This window comes from Leptonychotes weddellii, chromosome 11, assembly GCF_054177405.1.
Source record: "Leptonychotes weddellii isolate Sample4059 chromosome 11, ASM5417740v2, whole genome shotgun sequence".
Lineage (NCBI taxonomy): Eukaryota > Metazoa > Chordata > Mammalia > Carnivora > Phocidae > Leptonychotes > Leptonychotes weddellii.
The window spans coordinates 59797355-59811039 of NC_138379.1; the positions used below are offsets into that span (position 1 = coordinate 59797355).

The 13685-nt window shown below is 35.7% G+C and overlaps 1 protein-coding gene across 1 annotated transcript in view; it reads right to left on the bottom strand.

The window, feature by feature from the left end:
- The window catches only part of NOX4 (NADPH oxidase 4), a 139680-nt gene that overhangs the window by 62755 nt on the left and 63240 nt on the right, over positions 1 to 13685 (bottom strand). The window contains exon 9 of the mRNA XM_081797335.1: positions 6349 to 6409. Within this exon, the coding sequence (XP_081653461.1) occupies positions 6349 to 6409 (61 nt within the window). The remainder of the gene's footprint in view (positions 1 to 6348; positions 6410 to 13685) is intronic.

Sequence of the window (13685 nt, forward strand, 5' to 3'; positions counted from 1 at the left end):
CCCAAGATTGCAACCACCCTGCAAACTGCAGTAATATTGTAAACTATTGTGTCTAGAACTTAACCAAAAGAAGTTCACTATTTTGGAGAATCACACCATAAAGAAAATAGTGTTCATAGTATTTCAATTGTATTGGGATCTTGTATTTAGAACTGTCTTATTCATGATCATTCTGTATGTGGGTTAAGTCACATATTTCATTATGACTTCTAGTATAGTCATGTTTGAAAATTTAAATATGAAATGTAAATCATTTACTATAAATTATTTTATTTTAATAGCTTCTTTATACTAAGGTTAGGACCAATATAACCAATATATTGGTTTTTAAAAATCATTTGTGTAAATTGCATTTTAAGAATGTAAAGTGGGTATATAAAATGCTATAAAATGAATATAAATTGCTATAAAATGTACATTAATGTAATGACATACAGGGCAAATACATACAATGTAAACACATAACATATACTATGTAAGATATATATAAATGCATATTAAATGTTTATAAATCTTACATAGATGAAAATTACTATTCTAGCTGATCCATGAATACAATAATTCCCAGGTTTGGATCTCTACCCTGACTTCCAGATTCACACATGCAATGGCCTATTCAACCTTACTTTTTGAAAGTCTAAGAGGCATCTCAAATTTAAACTGTACAAAATGGAATTTGAATGCCCACTCTTGTGCTCCCTGATATGCCACAAAGTTCTTTAACTCAATACACAGCAGCACTGTCCATCCACTTACTTACTCTAAATACTTAGATTATCTCTGATTCTTAACTCTTCTTTTTTTAAAATTTTTAAATTTTTTTAAAGAGTTTATTTATTTATTTGAGAGAGAGAGCAGGGGGAGGAGCAGAGGGAGAGGAAGAGAGCATCTCAAGCAGATTCCACCTTAATCGTGGAGTCCAATGTGGGGCTCGATCCCACGACCCTGAGATCACGACCTGAGCTGAAATCAAAAGTCGGCCCCTTAACCGGCTGAGCCACTCAGGCACCCCATGATTCCTAACTCTTCTTACATCCCGCCTCCAATCCGTCAACAATAGCTGTCAGATATACCTTTATAATCCATCCACTTTTCATGACCCTGTCACTGTCACCCTATGTGTAACTAGCACTTTCTCTTGTCTAGACAGGAGTAAGGGCTTCTCTCTAAACTCATCACCTAATTCCCACTCTAGCTTACCCCCATCATATTCTCTATACAAAAGCCAGAGTTACCATTTTAAAATGTGAGTCAGACCCTAATCAAAATCCTCCAATGATTCGCTATAAGATTTAAAATAAAACTGAAGTCCATAAGTGCCTACCATGTCTGGTCCATGGGTAACCTCAGATTTTATTTCCTACAACATTTCCACTTACTCAGTTCCAGCAACAATGCACTTCTAACTGGTCCTTGATCACAAACATTTGCCTGCTTCAGGGTTTTTATGCTTTCTCTCATCTCCCCCATTATTACTCCTCCGGATTCAGAGCTCTGTTCAAAGAGGCTTTGCAGTCCTCCTGTAATGGTACAAATCCAACCAAAACCAGGAATGACTACATAATTTAAGTGGAAGGAATTTAATACAGGGAACTAGTAACTTAGGTGAGGGAAGAACTGAAGTTAAAAGACCGTGAGGAAATCCAGAGAATAGAAAGAAGCTACTACCATCATAGGGGCTTGATGGGGTACCAGGCTACCAGACCCCGTAAACAAGGGCCATATGGCAGGAGATAAAACCACTACTGAAGCATCATTAAAATGATGATACATTCCCCACCCCAACAAAAAGTTTGACCTGTTTTCTGCCACTCTCTGAATTCCCACCTTTTCCCCCTTCTCCCTAAATGCAATCATTTAAAATAAGTAAATAACCTCAGCCTGACAACCACTAGGTAGTATGTATTAAAATAAAATAGTATCATTCAGATGTAGATTTCTAAACCATGCCTTTTTTCTCAATCACATAAAAATGCAAGTCCTCCTATAGCCTATAGTGTCCAATGCCCTGCTTACCTCTCCGATCTATTTCCTACTATTCTCTCCCTCTCCATCTCTATTCCAGCCCCACTGGCCTCCTTGTTGTTCCTTGGGTATCCAAACTTATTCCCACCTCAGGGACTTTGCACTTACTCTTTCCTTAGTCTAAATACACTTCTTCCTGAAATCCACCTGACATCCCCTCATCTCCTTGTATGTAACTAAACACCCGGTCTAAAACAGCACTCCCACCCTTGATCATTCTTACTCCCTTACCTTTATTTTTCTTCATAGCATTTATCACTATCTAACATATTATACCTTCTTTTTTATTGTTGTTGTTGTTTATTGGAGATCTCTACTGACTAGAATACAGTCTCTAGGAGAGCAGAGACCTTGTCTGTTTTGGCCAATTCTGTATCTCCAGACACAATGCAGTGTCTGGTATACAGTAGGTATTTAATAACTATTTAATTATTAGCCTAAATAACAAAGAGATTAAATGTTATCTTCCACAAATGTCTAACCATGTTAATTTGCTAGTCAAAGCAACAAAAACAACAACAAAGAGTATTTCTAGTCACTCCTTTGTAGAAGTAGCAATTGAAAACTCATATTTATTATGGGCTTAAGCTAAACCTTACACTATGTGAACATGCATTATGTAAAACCCAGATATTTCATATATCCAAGTATGATTTGTGCTGTTCAAAAAAGCTCAAACTTATTTTGGATCTGCTTTTTGGGCATGTCCTCCAAAATAGGGTTGATATTCAAGAAGAGTATTTTTAATTTTTTGCTTTTTTTTATAGCCACCAAAAGCCATTCACAGATACATGTGGTATAAGGTGGATGCCACAATTGTTCTAAAACACATTCTCAGAAAATAATAACATTATTATAATTTGTGTGGTCATAATCTAACTTGTAGAGAGTTCCCCAAATGAAAAAAAATACCTTAAATGCATTACACACATTCTGTTTTAATCTTTTCATAAACAATCAGCTAGATGAAGTATAATATATACCTGGATAATTTGGTGACATAGAAATAAATAGAGAGAGAATTATCAACTCTTTTTTTGGTCTAGTCTTCAATTAAAGTCCTATCTAAGGTTACTTGTACTATTAGTATCAATGTATTATGTATTAAGGCAAATTCATGATGTTATAAGGCCCTGTTTTACCACTTTTGATCCTCAAAGTGAACCATATCTTCTGATTATAGCAATACTTTCCAATAGACAATAAATTGACAGAAATTGATACCCCTGATTCAAGGAAAAGCTATTATATGATATATGCAATAAGCCCTCTGTTGCATATTTATCCAGTTGTCAATCCATTAATTATTGACTGGAAAAGAGACAAAATTTTTAGATTAATTTCAATGCAGATATTATGCATATAATGCTTTTGTAGTAAAACTTAACCTCTCTAGAGTAAGCTGCTATTTAGACACTAAAAAAACCAACAGTATAACATTATCTCAGACATTATTCAATAGTAATGACATCTAATGCACAAAATAACAAAACATTTTGGATAGTTAGAATGATAATCAAACCAGTAGGCAATCTGTGACCATGTATTGAAATTGGAAAGTATGACTGATTCTAGAAAAGCAACAAAATATTAATATGATGATAAATCCCCTTGAGTAATTTAGTCTACCCACTCTACCACCATCATTTCAAGGAAAAACGTAAATCGTGTTTGAGGTTTGAAGGGTCTTCCAAACTTAAGGAGTCTTTCACATACTTAAGGGGTGCAACAAGAGTCCTGGTTAAAATAAAAAGCTAGACAATAAATCTGAAACTTTGAGGCCTCCTTGTCCTGGGATATGCAGCTGCTTAAATTGCTTCTTGGTCACTTTGCTGCTGGGTATCACTGATTAGTCTTGGAAAGATCATCCATGGGGCAGTATAAAACCTATTCTTTCGACCTGCCTAAGGCAGAACATATTTCAGGGAAGAAAAAGATAACTGTAAAATATCTGTCAGTTTAGAAAGGCAAACCGCTGATACTCAAATTTTAAGCACCCCTTTGGTATTTCCTACCCCTATTGCTCTTAATACTAAGTTTTAATCAATTCTTTTAGACCAAAACCCAATGATCTTAGGAGTAATGTTCCCAGTTTTCCTTCCATAATTATAATTCTATTGTTTTGAGATAGCTAAACCTTTTTTTGAACTGAAGTGCCAGACATTATTTAGTGCAGAATCATTTAGGGGTTTTATGCATGAACGCTTGACATTTTTTTCCAAGTCAACAAATATTTAAAGTCAACAACCACGAAGGTTTATTAATTGAAATGCATCTGACTGGAACTGAACTCTGAATAGAATGATCTTGTTTCTCCCTCAATGGCACAGTACATAAAAAAGGAGGATAAAATTAAAACTAGTAGGTGTTCATAAAAGGAAAGATTGAAATAAATGATGAGGTAATCATTTATTTTAATGAGCTACTGACAACAGAAAATAACTTTATGAAGAAACTCAGTAACAATAGCTAGTAACAATCCATCATGAAGCTTCTCCTTACCGTGATGCATTAAATTATATCTTCACTGTGCTGCTTCCCTTCAGATATAGAGTTTTATCAATTACCATTCATTACTGGTTAATTCTTATTTGATTGGGATTCTTAGCAAAGAAGACCTTTACTTGTTCTTTATTTGTCAAATACTGCAAAACAACTATGATTATGTCAACTAGTTCTGGGCTTATCATGAGAATTATTATTTTCATATTACACCAGTGTTTTTCTAAGAAGGGGCTACCGTGATCTCTTTTGAGTGCAAGCAAATAAACTATATCTATTGAAGCCTGATTTTTCCTAATTCTGAATAGGTCATAATGCTCAAAGATCTTTTGACTAATCTCATCATTTGCCCATTAAATACTATGTTGTTTATTTTCTCCATTTTCATCAAGTCTCCAATTCCAAGCTGGCTGCCCTTTATATAGATAAAGAATTTACACACTGTAATCTTTAACTGTATGATATAAGCTCTTCAAATGTCTTTCTTTGTAAAATACCCCCTTCTTATTACACAATATCTTGTCTTTTCCTGATTTTTACAGAAATTAGTCCCCCCTTACCAGTGCTAACTTCTTAAACCTGTGCTTGCAAATCCATTCCTTCTAGTCCTCTTTCCATTCCCACCCCTCCACTGACTCTTCTCCTCTGCCTTCCAGTACCAGTAAGTCTTTCCTTGATTCTAATCCATCCAACTAGCAAATTATTAATACTATTTTTGTTATGATGCTCCAAATCTTTCAAAAGTTCTCTAGCATCTCTAAGTTATTTTAGTATCTTGTCAAGGCATTCAAGATCTGCACTGAGCTGACTCTCAATGTCTTTTCCATAGTACTCCCAAGAATAAAATCTTTGCTTCTACTAGGCTGATTGACTCACCTTTCTCAGATATGGTTTATGCATTACCCTCCCTGATTTTTGACAATGCTGTGAATTCTACTAGAATGACCTACTTCCTTCTTCATTTGCCTGATTTTCAAGGTTCAGCTCAAAGTCCCTCTTCTCTGTGAAGCTCCTCTTATAACCCTAGACTACTAATCTACCTTTTTCCAATTTCCTGCTCCTAATTTAGCACTCAATTAGAAAATATTTTTATTTACACTTGCATTCATGTCCAAATCTGCATTCTTTCTTTTGAACAACCAAACTAAACAACTAGCCAACAAGCTAACATTTGATGAGCACTCACTTTTCAGTCACTGTGTTGGACCAGGAGAATAGAAGAATGAATAATATTTCATTTATTTATTCAGAACTCTTAATATAATGCATCTCTCAGATAATACAAAAATTTTTATTGAATAAATGAGTAACACATCACTAATAGATTTGCTATTAAAAATGACCACTATTCCAAAGATGCTGTGGAGTTGATATATACACATAGGTAATACCACAAAAAAGTCATGCAAGAACTGGAAGATTTAAATCTCAATATAAATCCCAATTCCAGGTGTTGATTATTTTGAGAGTAAAACCAACAACCAATTTTAAAATCATATTTTCTAAAAAACACATTTCATTCTTCCCACTATTGCCAGTGCACCTGACAAGTAGACAGAAACCAATGATTTGCAAACACAGCAAACAATACATTATTGACAATTATTGATATCCAAGGTATTTGAATTCCAAAAATGCATCCTACAAAAAGAAAATATGACTATCAAAACTATATATGCAAAGAAAGAAAACAAAACAACAGCTTGAGAACATATACACATTTCCATATATGCTAGTAGTCGTACTACTTAAACACATGCAAACTATTGTATGACCCATTATTCTCAAAGTATGTACCTTAAAGCTCTATGTTCCACATACCTGTCCAGTCTCCTACTATTTTAAGGTGGACCCCAAATGTTGCTTTGGTTTCAGTAGGACACTAAAAAACAAAAACAAAACCCCTGGAATCAATTCTGAGTAATAGTTATGTATTACTAAACTATGATTTAATTACAATTTTCATTCTCATAGCAAGTCCCCCAAATCAATAGAAAATAGAAAGGAATGAACTAAAAATCGATATAGATCCTAATTAGTGGAAGAAAAAAGCAATGTTGACCCGTCGGTAAGTCAGTATACATTTCTTTAAAAACCCATAGGTATTTATATAAAAAAATACACATAGTCTAAAATTGTCAGTATTTCACATTTAACAACAAATATTGCCAAAATGCCTTTTGAGTTAAAATATTTAAAAGGACAGAGCTTTTAACCATAAAGGAAGAAATGGGACTATTTTTGCTTTTGCTCTCCAGATATTATTATACACTTCACATCTTAACAAATTCCAGGAATAAAGAAAAAAACATTTCCCAACATGACCTGAGTTTTCCATGTCCAACAAGGAAACTCCTACTTAAAAAGTTCTACTTCCTTCCCTCCCTTAATTCTCAGAAGAAATAGTCTGGAGTGAACTGGCAAGGGTAGCTGGAAGAGGAATGAGTGTGGCTATGGAAGTAAGAAAAATATCTGCAGCCCCACATTTACAAAATGTAGAAAACACCCACATCACTAAAATGAGAGAATAATTTTTGGCTCACAATAAGGAAATGCAGAATCTCCTTTTATTTTTCAAAACTCCAATCCCTCATCTGTAATCCCCAGATTCAAACGCTGTGAAAAGTAAGTTTTTTCATAACTCAATTGGTGGCATTTATCGGACTTGAATTTATGGGAGGGTAATGATGGGAGGCTAATACCTCTGTATAAAAATTTATACAGAAGTGTTTTCCTACAGAAGTATCCATTTGTTGGGGCACCTGGGTGGCTCAGTCAGTTAAGAGTCTGCCTTAGGCTCATGTAATGATCCTGGGGTCCTGGGATTGAGTACGGCATAGGGCTCCCTGATCAGTGGGGAGTCTGCTTCTCCCTCTCCTCCCTGTTTATGTTGTCTCTCTCTCCCTATTTCTCTGTCTCTCAAATAAGTAAATAAAATCTTAAAAAAAATATCCATTTGTTTAAGAATGTTACCCCATATCCTGCTAGAGATCTTATGTAATATATGAAACATACATACCTTTTAAAATCCACAAAATTCTGAATTCTGAAAACACATCTAACCTAAGGGTTATGGATAGTAACTTTATACACACTATTATTTTTAACTGTATGATAAAAGTTCTTTCAACTGTCCTACTTCCTAAAACATCCCTTTCTTATCACACAATATCTTGTCCTTTCCTGATTTTTACAGAAATTAGTCCCCCCTTTCCATTGGTAACTTCTCAAACCTGTAACTACCAAGCTTTCACTGAGTATCATGTGCCAAGGGCAGTGCCAAGTTCCTTATTTCCAAAATCTCACAATAATCCCTGTCTTTCATAGTTAGGGAAACTGAATAATTGAGACTTAAAAATATGAACTTGCCCAAGATCATACAACTAGTAAGAAGATGAGACCTAGTCTGGATCCAAGTCTATCTGACTACATTGTTCTTAACTATGGCAAGTCACTGTCTCCACTAAGGCAAACGTGGAAAATGGGTAAGGGTCACATGAGAAATCAAATGGAGTAGGAGGAAGAAAAGTTATTTGTTAAAGATTACTAGAATCGACGTACAACAATAAGAATTCAGGGGAAATATGAGCTGAAGTCATATGTGGTCCTGGGGCCCTGTGATGGAGAATGGGTTGCATAAAGCAAGTCAAGATCCTCAAGCTCACTGTGTCAGCCAACTAATGTAGGTCATATGTAGGTCTTATAGCATTGGGATGCTATAAGAAGAGGAAATAAGGGGAGATGAAGACACCGTGGAGAAATGTAAAGAACGCACAGTCAAAAAAGAAAGGAAGCTTGGAAACCAGTGAGAACACTAAAATAAAAACATAGGTATTGCTCACTTGTTCACCACAAATCAGAAATGTACTAAAAAGTACACAATGTAATAAATGGTCAGGGTTGGGAATTGATGTGACATGGGGAATTTCCAAACTACTCTTCTGCAATCAGTGTTTCTAATAGAATCATTACTGTACGATAAAAATATTAAAAGAAGTAAAATATACTATAAAAATGATATTATTTAGGGACGCCTGGGTGGCTCAGTCGGTTAGGCGACTGCCTTCAGCTCAGGTCATTATCCCAGGGTCCTGGGATCGAGTCCCACATCAGGCTCCTTGCTCAGTGGGGAGCTTGCTTCTCCCGCTGCCTTCTGATCCCCCTGCTTGTTCTCTCTCTCTCTCTGACAAATAAATAAAATTTTTAAAGAAATGATATTATTTAAATATTATTTATACTATTAAAATGTTATTTCATTTATAATTGTGACTCTAATATTTATCTCATTTGCATTCTGGTTTTTAATAACTCTGAGATCATTAAGTTTTGTTCACTAGTATATCTTAATAATTATACCATTAGTAAGATGGTGTGATCTGTAAAACCACCCATCATTTTTACTTCATACTATTTAACGCTGGCCAGAGCCTCTATGCAGCAAAATTTGTAGCTCGCAGAAAGCAAGAACCCCAACAGAGTCTCAAGCTACCAATATGTTTGTCCATGAGTCACTTGATGTCTCCCTCATTTTGAACTAACCCTTAGATTATAAAAAGAAGATCTAAGCCAAGAAGGTATCAGAAGAGAGAGCAAAAAAGTTAGTCTTGGGGTGCCTGAGTGTGCATCTGACTTCTTCTCAAATATTCATATCTCGAGTCCCTTTTTTCAGTGCAAACATTGTAAAAGAGACTCACATGTGATAACATCCCCTCCAGTCCTGTATGAGCCTACAAGCCTCCCTCTTGTGAGGCTGGCCAAATGTATCCGTACAGTTTTTAAGGCTGACCTGATTTTGAAGAGATAAAACATAGTACTGTTTCTCTCAAACTCTGGGTATAATACCTTTATAAGTTACTGATACTTTTTCAAACTAACTAGGAAGAAGAACACAGAATTTAACATAGTCTTTGCCTAATCATATTGCCTCAAATTTGAAGGGGGCCTGCCAGATTAACACACAGAATGGTTTCAGCACGTGTGGTTTGAAACAATGACTGGAGATCTTAGAATCACATTCTAGTAGCTTTGCACAAAAACATGTTCAGATTCACTAATATTGCTTAAAACATAGTGTAGTGCTTCTTTAATGCTTCCTCACTATCTTAATTTTTTTTTAATTTTTTCAAAGTTTTATTCAAATTCCAGTTAGTTAACATACAGTGTGATATTAGTTTTAGGTGTACAATACAGTGATTCAACACTTCCATACATCACCAGGTGCTCATCACAAGTGCCCTCCCTGATCCCCATCACCTGTTTCCCCCATACCCCCCTCCCCTCCTCCCCTCCTGCCCTCTGGTAACCATCAGTTTGTTCTCTATAGTTAGGAGTCTGTTTCTAGGTTTCTCTCTCTCTCTTTTTTTCCCTTTGCTTGTTTGTTTTGTGAAATCATATGATACTTGTCTTTCTGTGACAGACTTATTTTGCCTAACATAAAACTCTTTAGCTCCATCTATGTCATTGCAAATGGCAAGATTTCATTCTTTTTTATGGCTGAATAATATTTCTGTGTGGGTATGTGTGTACACCAAACTGGACAGCAAGATGCAAAAGAATGAAACAAGACCAAGATCACTTTCTTACACCATGCACAAAAATAGATTCAAAATGGATGAAAGACCTAAATGTGAGACAGGAAACCAACAAAATCCTAGAGGAGAACACAGACGTTTTTGACATCGGCCATAGCAACTTGTTTCTAGATATGTCTCCTCACTATCTTTTTACTAGTGCTTAAAAAAACTTCTCAAAGAAGAGAAATAGTAAAGTACAGATATCTATGGCTATCTACCTCCCCTAGAACATTAATAAGGAAATATGCTTATGACAAGTTTTCAGTTTAAAAAGTTTCAGGATAATATGTGTACTTAAGCTTATATTATTAAAATAAAAACAGATATGAATGTTTCTTCCTATACAGAGAAATAAGTTGAAAGGAATACATAATATTGCATTAGGAATATTAACTTCTGGGAAGCAAAACTGAAGACAGAAAATGAGAAATCATTTTCATCTCCTTTCATCAAATCATATACATCTCCTTTTTAAATTTATTATTAGCCTTTGTAATGTTTATAATTTTAAATATTTTATAAACCTAATTTAAGGGCGCCTGAGTGTGGCTCAGTTGGTTAAGTGACTGCCTTCAGCTCAGGTCATGATCCTGGAGTCCCGGGATAGAGTCCTGCATCAGGCTCCTTGCTCAGCAGGGAGTCTGCTTCTCCCTCTGACCCTCCCCCCTCTCATGCTCTCTCTGTCTCTATCTCATTCTTTCTCTCAAATAAATAAATAAAATCTTTAAAAACCTAATTTAAAATGTAAACAATAAGACACTGCTGAGTCTCAATTTAGTCTCACGTAAGTTTCCTAGATGAAGAGAAAGAGTACGGCTCATGTACGGACCATAATATATGTACCAAAATACACATCACCCAGTTTAAGGATAAGAAAATAAAGTGACCAAATTTGTACGAAAGAACAGATCTGGAGGAATTTCTATTTTGATATCCTTGAGTAAAAATGTTTTCCTTCAAATTATTTGTTCAATATGGCATTGAGTTTTTAAAGTGCTCAAATGACTAATGATTTTATAACAGTTCCACAAAAATATAAACAGATATTACGTAATCATCTTACATTTGAGAACGACATGTAAAAATGATATCACTGCAGAATGATTTATTCAACATGGAAAAGAAATTTAAAAGCCACAATGTGTTTGTTTTTAAATCAAGAATCTTGCAATAATAAAAAAAATGATTCTAAAGTAGATGTTACTATATTAAATGCTCTATTTTCAATATACCAAATTTCTTAAGCTAGAGAAAATGATCACAGAATATGAGTCTTTAATCATCTTGTCAGGTTTTATTTTTAACCCCTTCTTCCAAAGCTCTAGTTTCTATGCCTGCTAGACGTTTCCACCTGAAATTCACTCTATATTTAAAATTCTCATTATCTTACTTTTCAAATTGTCCTCTCTTCCTGATTCTCTTACTCTGGACATAGAACCTATGCCCTTATCAGAGCAGAAGCTCAAGTCGCAGAGGAATATCATATATATCTCTCCCTGCCAGCATTCAATCAATTTTCAAGTCCTCTAAAATAACCTTACCAAAGAAAATGTCTGATTACAGCAATCTATCGAGTAACCTTTTGTGTCCTCCTAAGGAAAAACATCCACCTTCTTTCCTACAGTCTATAACTAACCACACATGTTCCAAATTATTTCCAACTTTATATTCCATATTCCTCCTCGACCACTCTAATCCAGCTAAGCCAACATGGATCAGCTAATACATTTCCCTGGCCTCTCACTTTTCCACTTACTAGTCTACTCATGTAGAATGACTCCATTCCCATTTCTCATACTGTACTCTAGCAAATCCTTAAGACTTGTCTCAAATGCCACCACTTTCATGAAGAAATCCTGATTTCCCCTGCCATGAAAATTCCTCACTTTCTTGACCCTCTAAATTATTTTACTATGCCCTTTATTATGGTTCACCTCTTTAATTCTATGTAATTTCTTTCTGTATTAAAATATATTTACAATGTCTTGAGATCAAGAAATATTTCTAAGTCAGTACTTTATATTCCATAGCACCTTACCCATAGTGGGTATGCATTCAAATATCATCAGTTCAGTAAAATATTGGAGAATTAACCTGAGAATGAATAAGGACTTCAACGATGGACAATTCTTCTATAATTTATTCATACATTCAAACATGAATCCAAAGTGTTCCAGAGACTATACTAGGAGCTCATGCAATTTCACAAATGAGGATTGTTCTAAAAGTAAGAGAGGAGATAATGAGCCAGGAGCACAGAACCCATCACAATTAATGCAACATCATGACTCTAAACATTTTGACAAATACAATATTTTAATGTCTACTTGTTTACTTGAAGAAAAAAAGATTAGTGTTTACTCGTATATTTGCATGAAAAAATAGACTCCATCTTAAACAGAAAGATCCTGGAAGAGTATGTAAATGAAATGTTTATGAACTGTGAAGGAATGTGTGTATTTATCTCAACTCCCTCAAAAAAACAAAACACTAAAATGATGGTTTAGGAATACAAAAATACAAATTAAAACAGCAAAGATAACATGGGGTATGATATCAACAATGGAGAGGTGTCAACAAAATCTGGCATGGTGAAATGTGGATGAGATGGTGGTTGGGAAACTGATGGAAGAAACATATGAAGCTTAAATCCCACTATCTTCATAAAGGGGATCACCTTGAGAAGCAAGCCCATCTTTCCCTCACAACAGGCCTCAGAGGCAATAGAAGGAAGCCAGGGTTCAGCTTATGATTTAAAAAAAAGAAAAAGAGGAATTGTGTTCACGTCTATATATGAGATAACCTGACCCCCAGAATCATCTGACCCCAAGCACAAGCCAGGCAACTCTTCCTCCACAAACCCAAAGACAAGTAGAGGTAGGCCAGAAGGGGCTCTAGATGTAGGAATAACCTGTTCAGTGGAAAGGAGAGCTGAGATTGCTGAGATCAGTGACTTTGCTGACTAGCCCAGCAAATATTTAATGAAAGCACAATAAATGCCATCTCGAATTTACGTTCCAAAACTGAGCACTACAGACACTCATCAGGACCTGCTCTCCCCATGGCCTTCCCTAGCTCAATGAAGCCCCAGTTGCTCAGACCAAACACTTGGGGAGATAACCTTGACTCTTCTATTGCACATTCCATACCCCGGCTATCAAGAAATCCTGTTAGCGCTCACTTAAAATATATTCCGAATCTGACCCCTTCTCACCAGCTCCACTGTCCTCCCTGGTCCAAGCCATCATCATACCTCAACTGGATGCCCACAACAGCCTCCTAACTGGTCGTCCTACTTCTGCTCATTTCCCTTCATCTAATCTTAACACAGCAGCAAGAGTAACCCCTATTAGGGGCGCCTGGGTGGCTCAGTCGTTAAGCGTCTGCCTTCGGCTCAGGTCATGATCCCAGGGTCCTGGGATTGAGCCCCACATCGGGCTCCCTGCTCAGCGGGAAGCCTGCTTCTCCTTCTCCCACTCCCCCTGCTTGTGTTCCTGCTCTCGCTCTCCCTCTCTCTCTGTCAAATAAATAAATAAAATCTTAAAATAAAAAAAAGAGTAACCCCTATTAAAAAGTAAGTCAGAT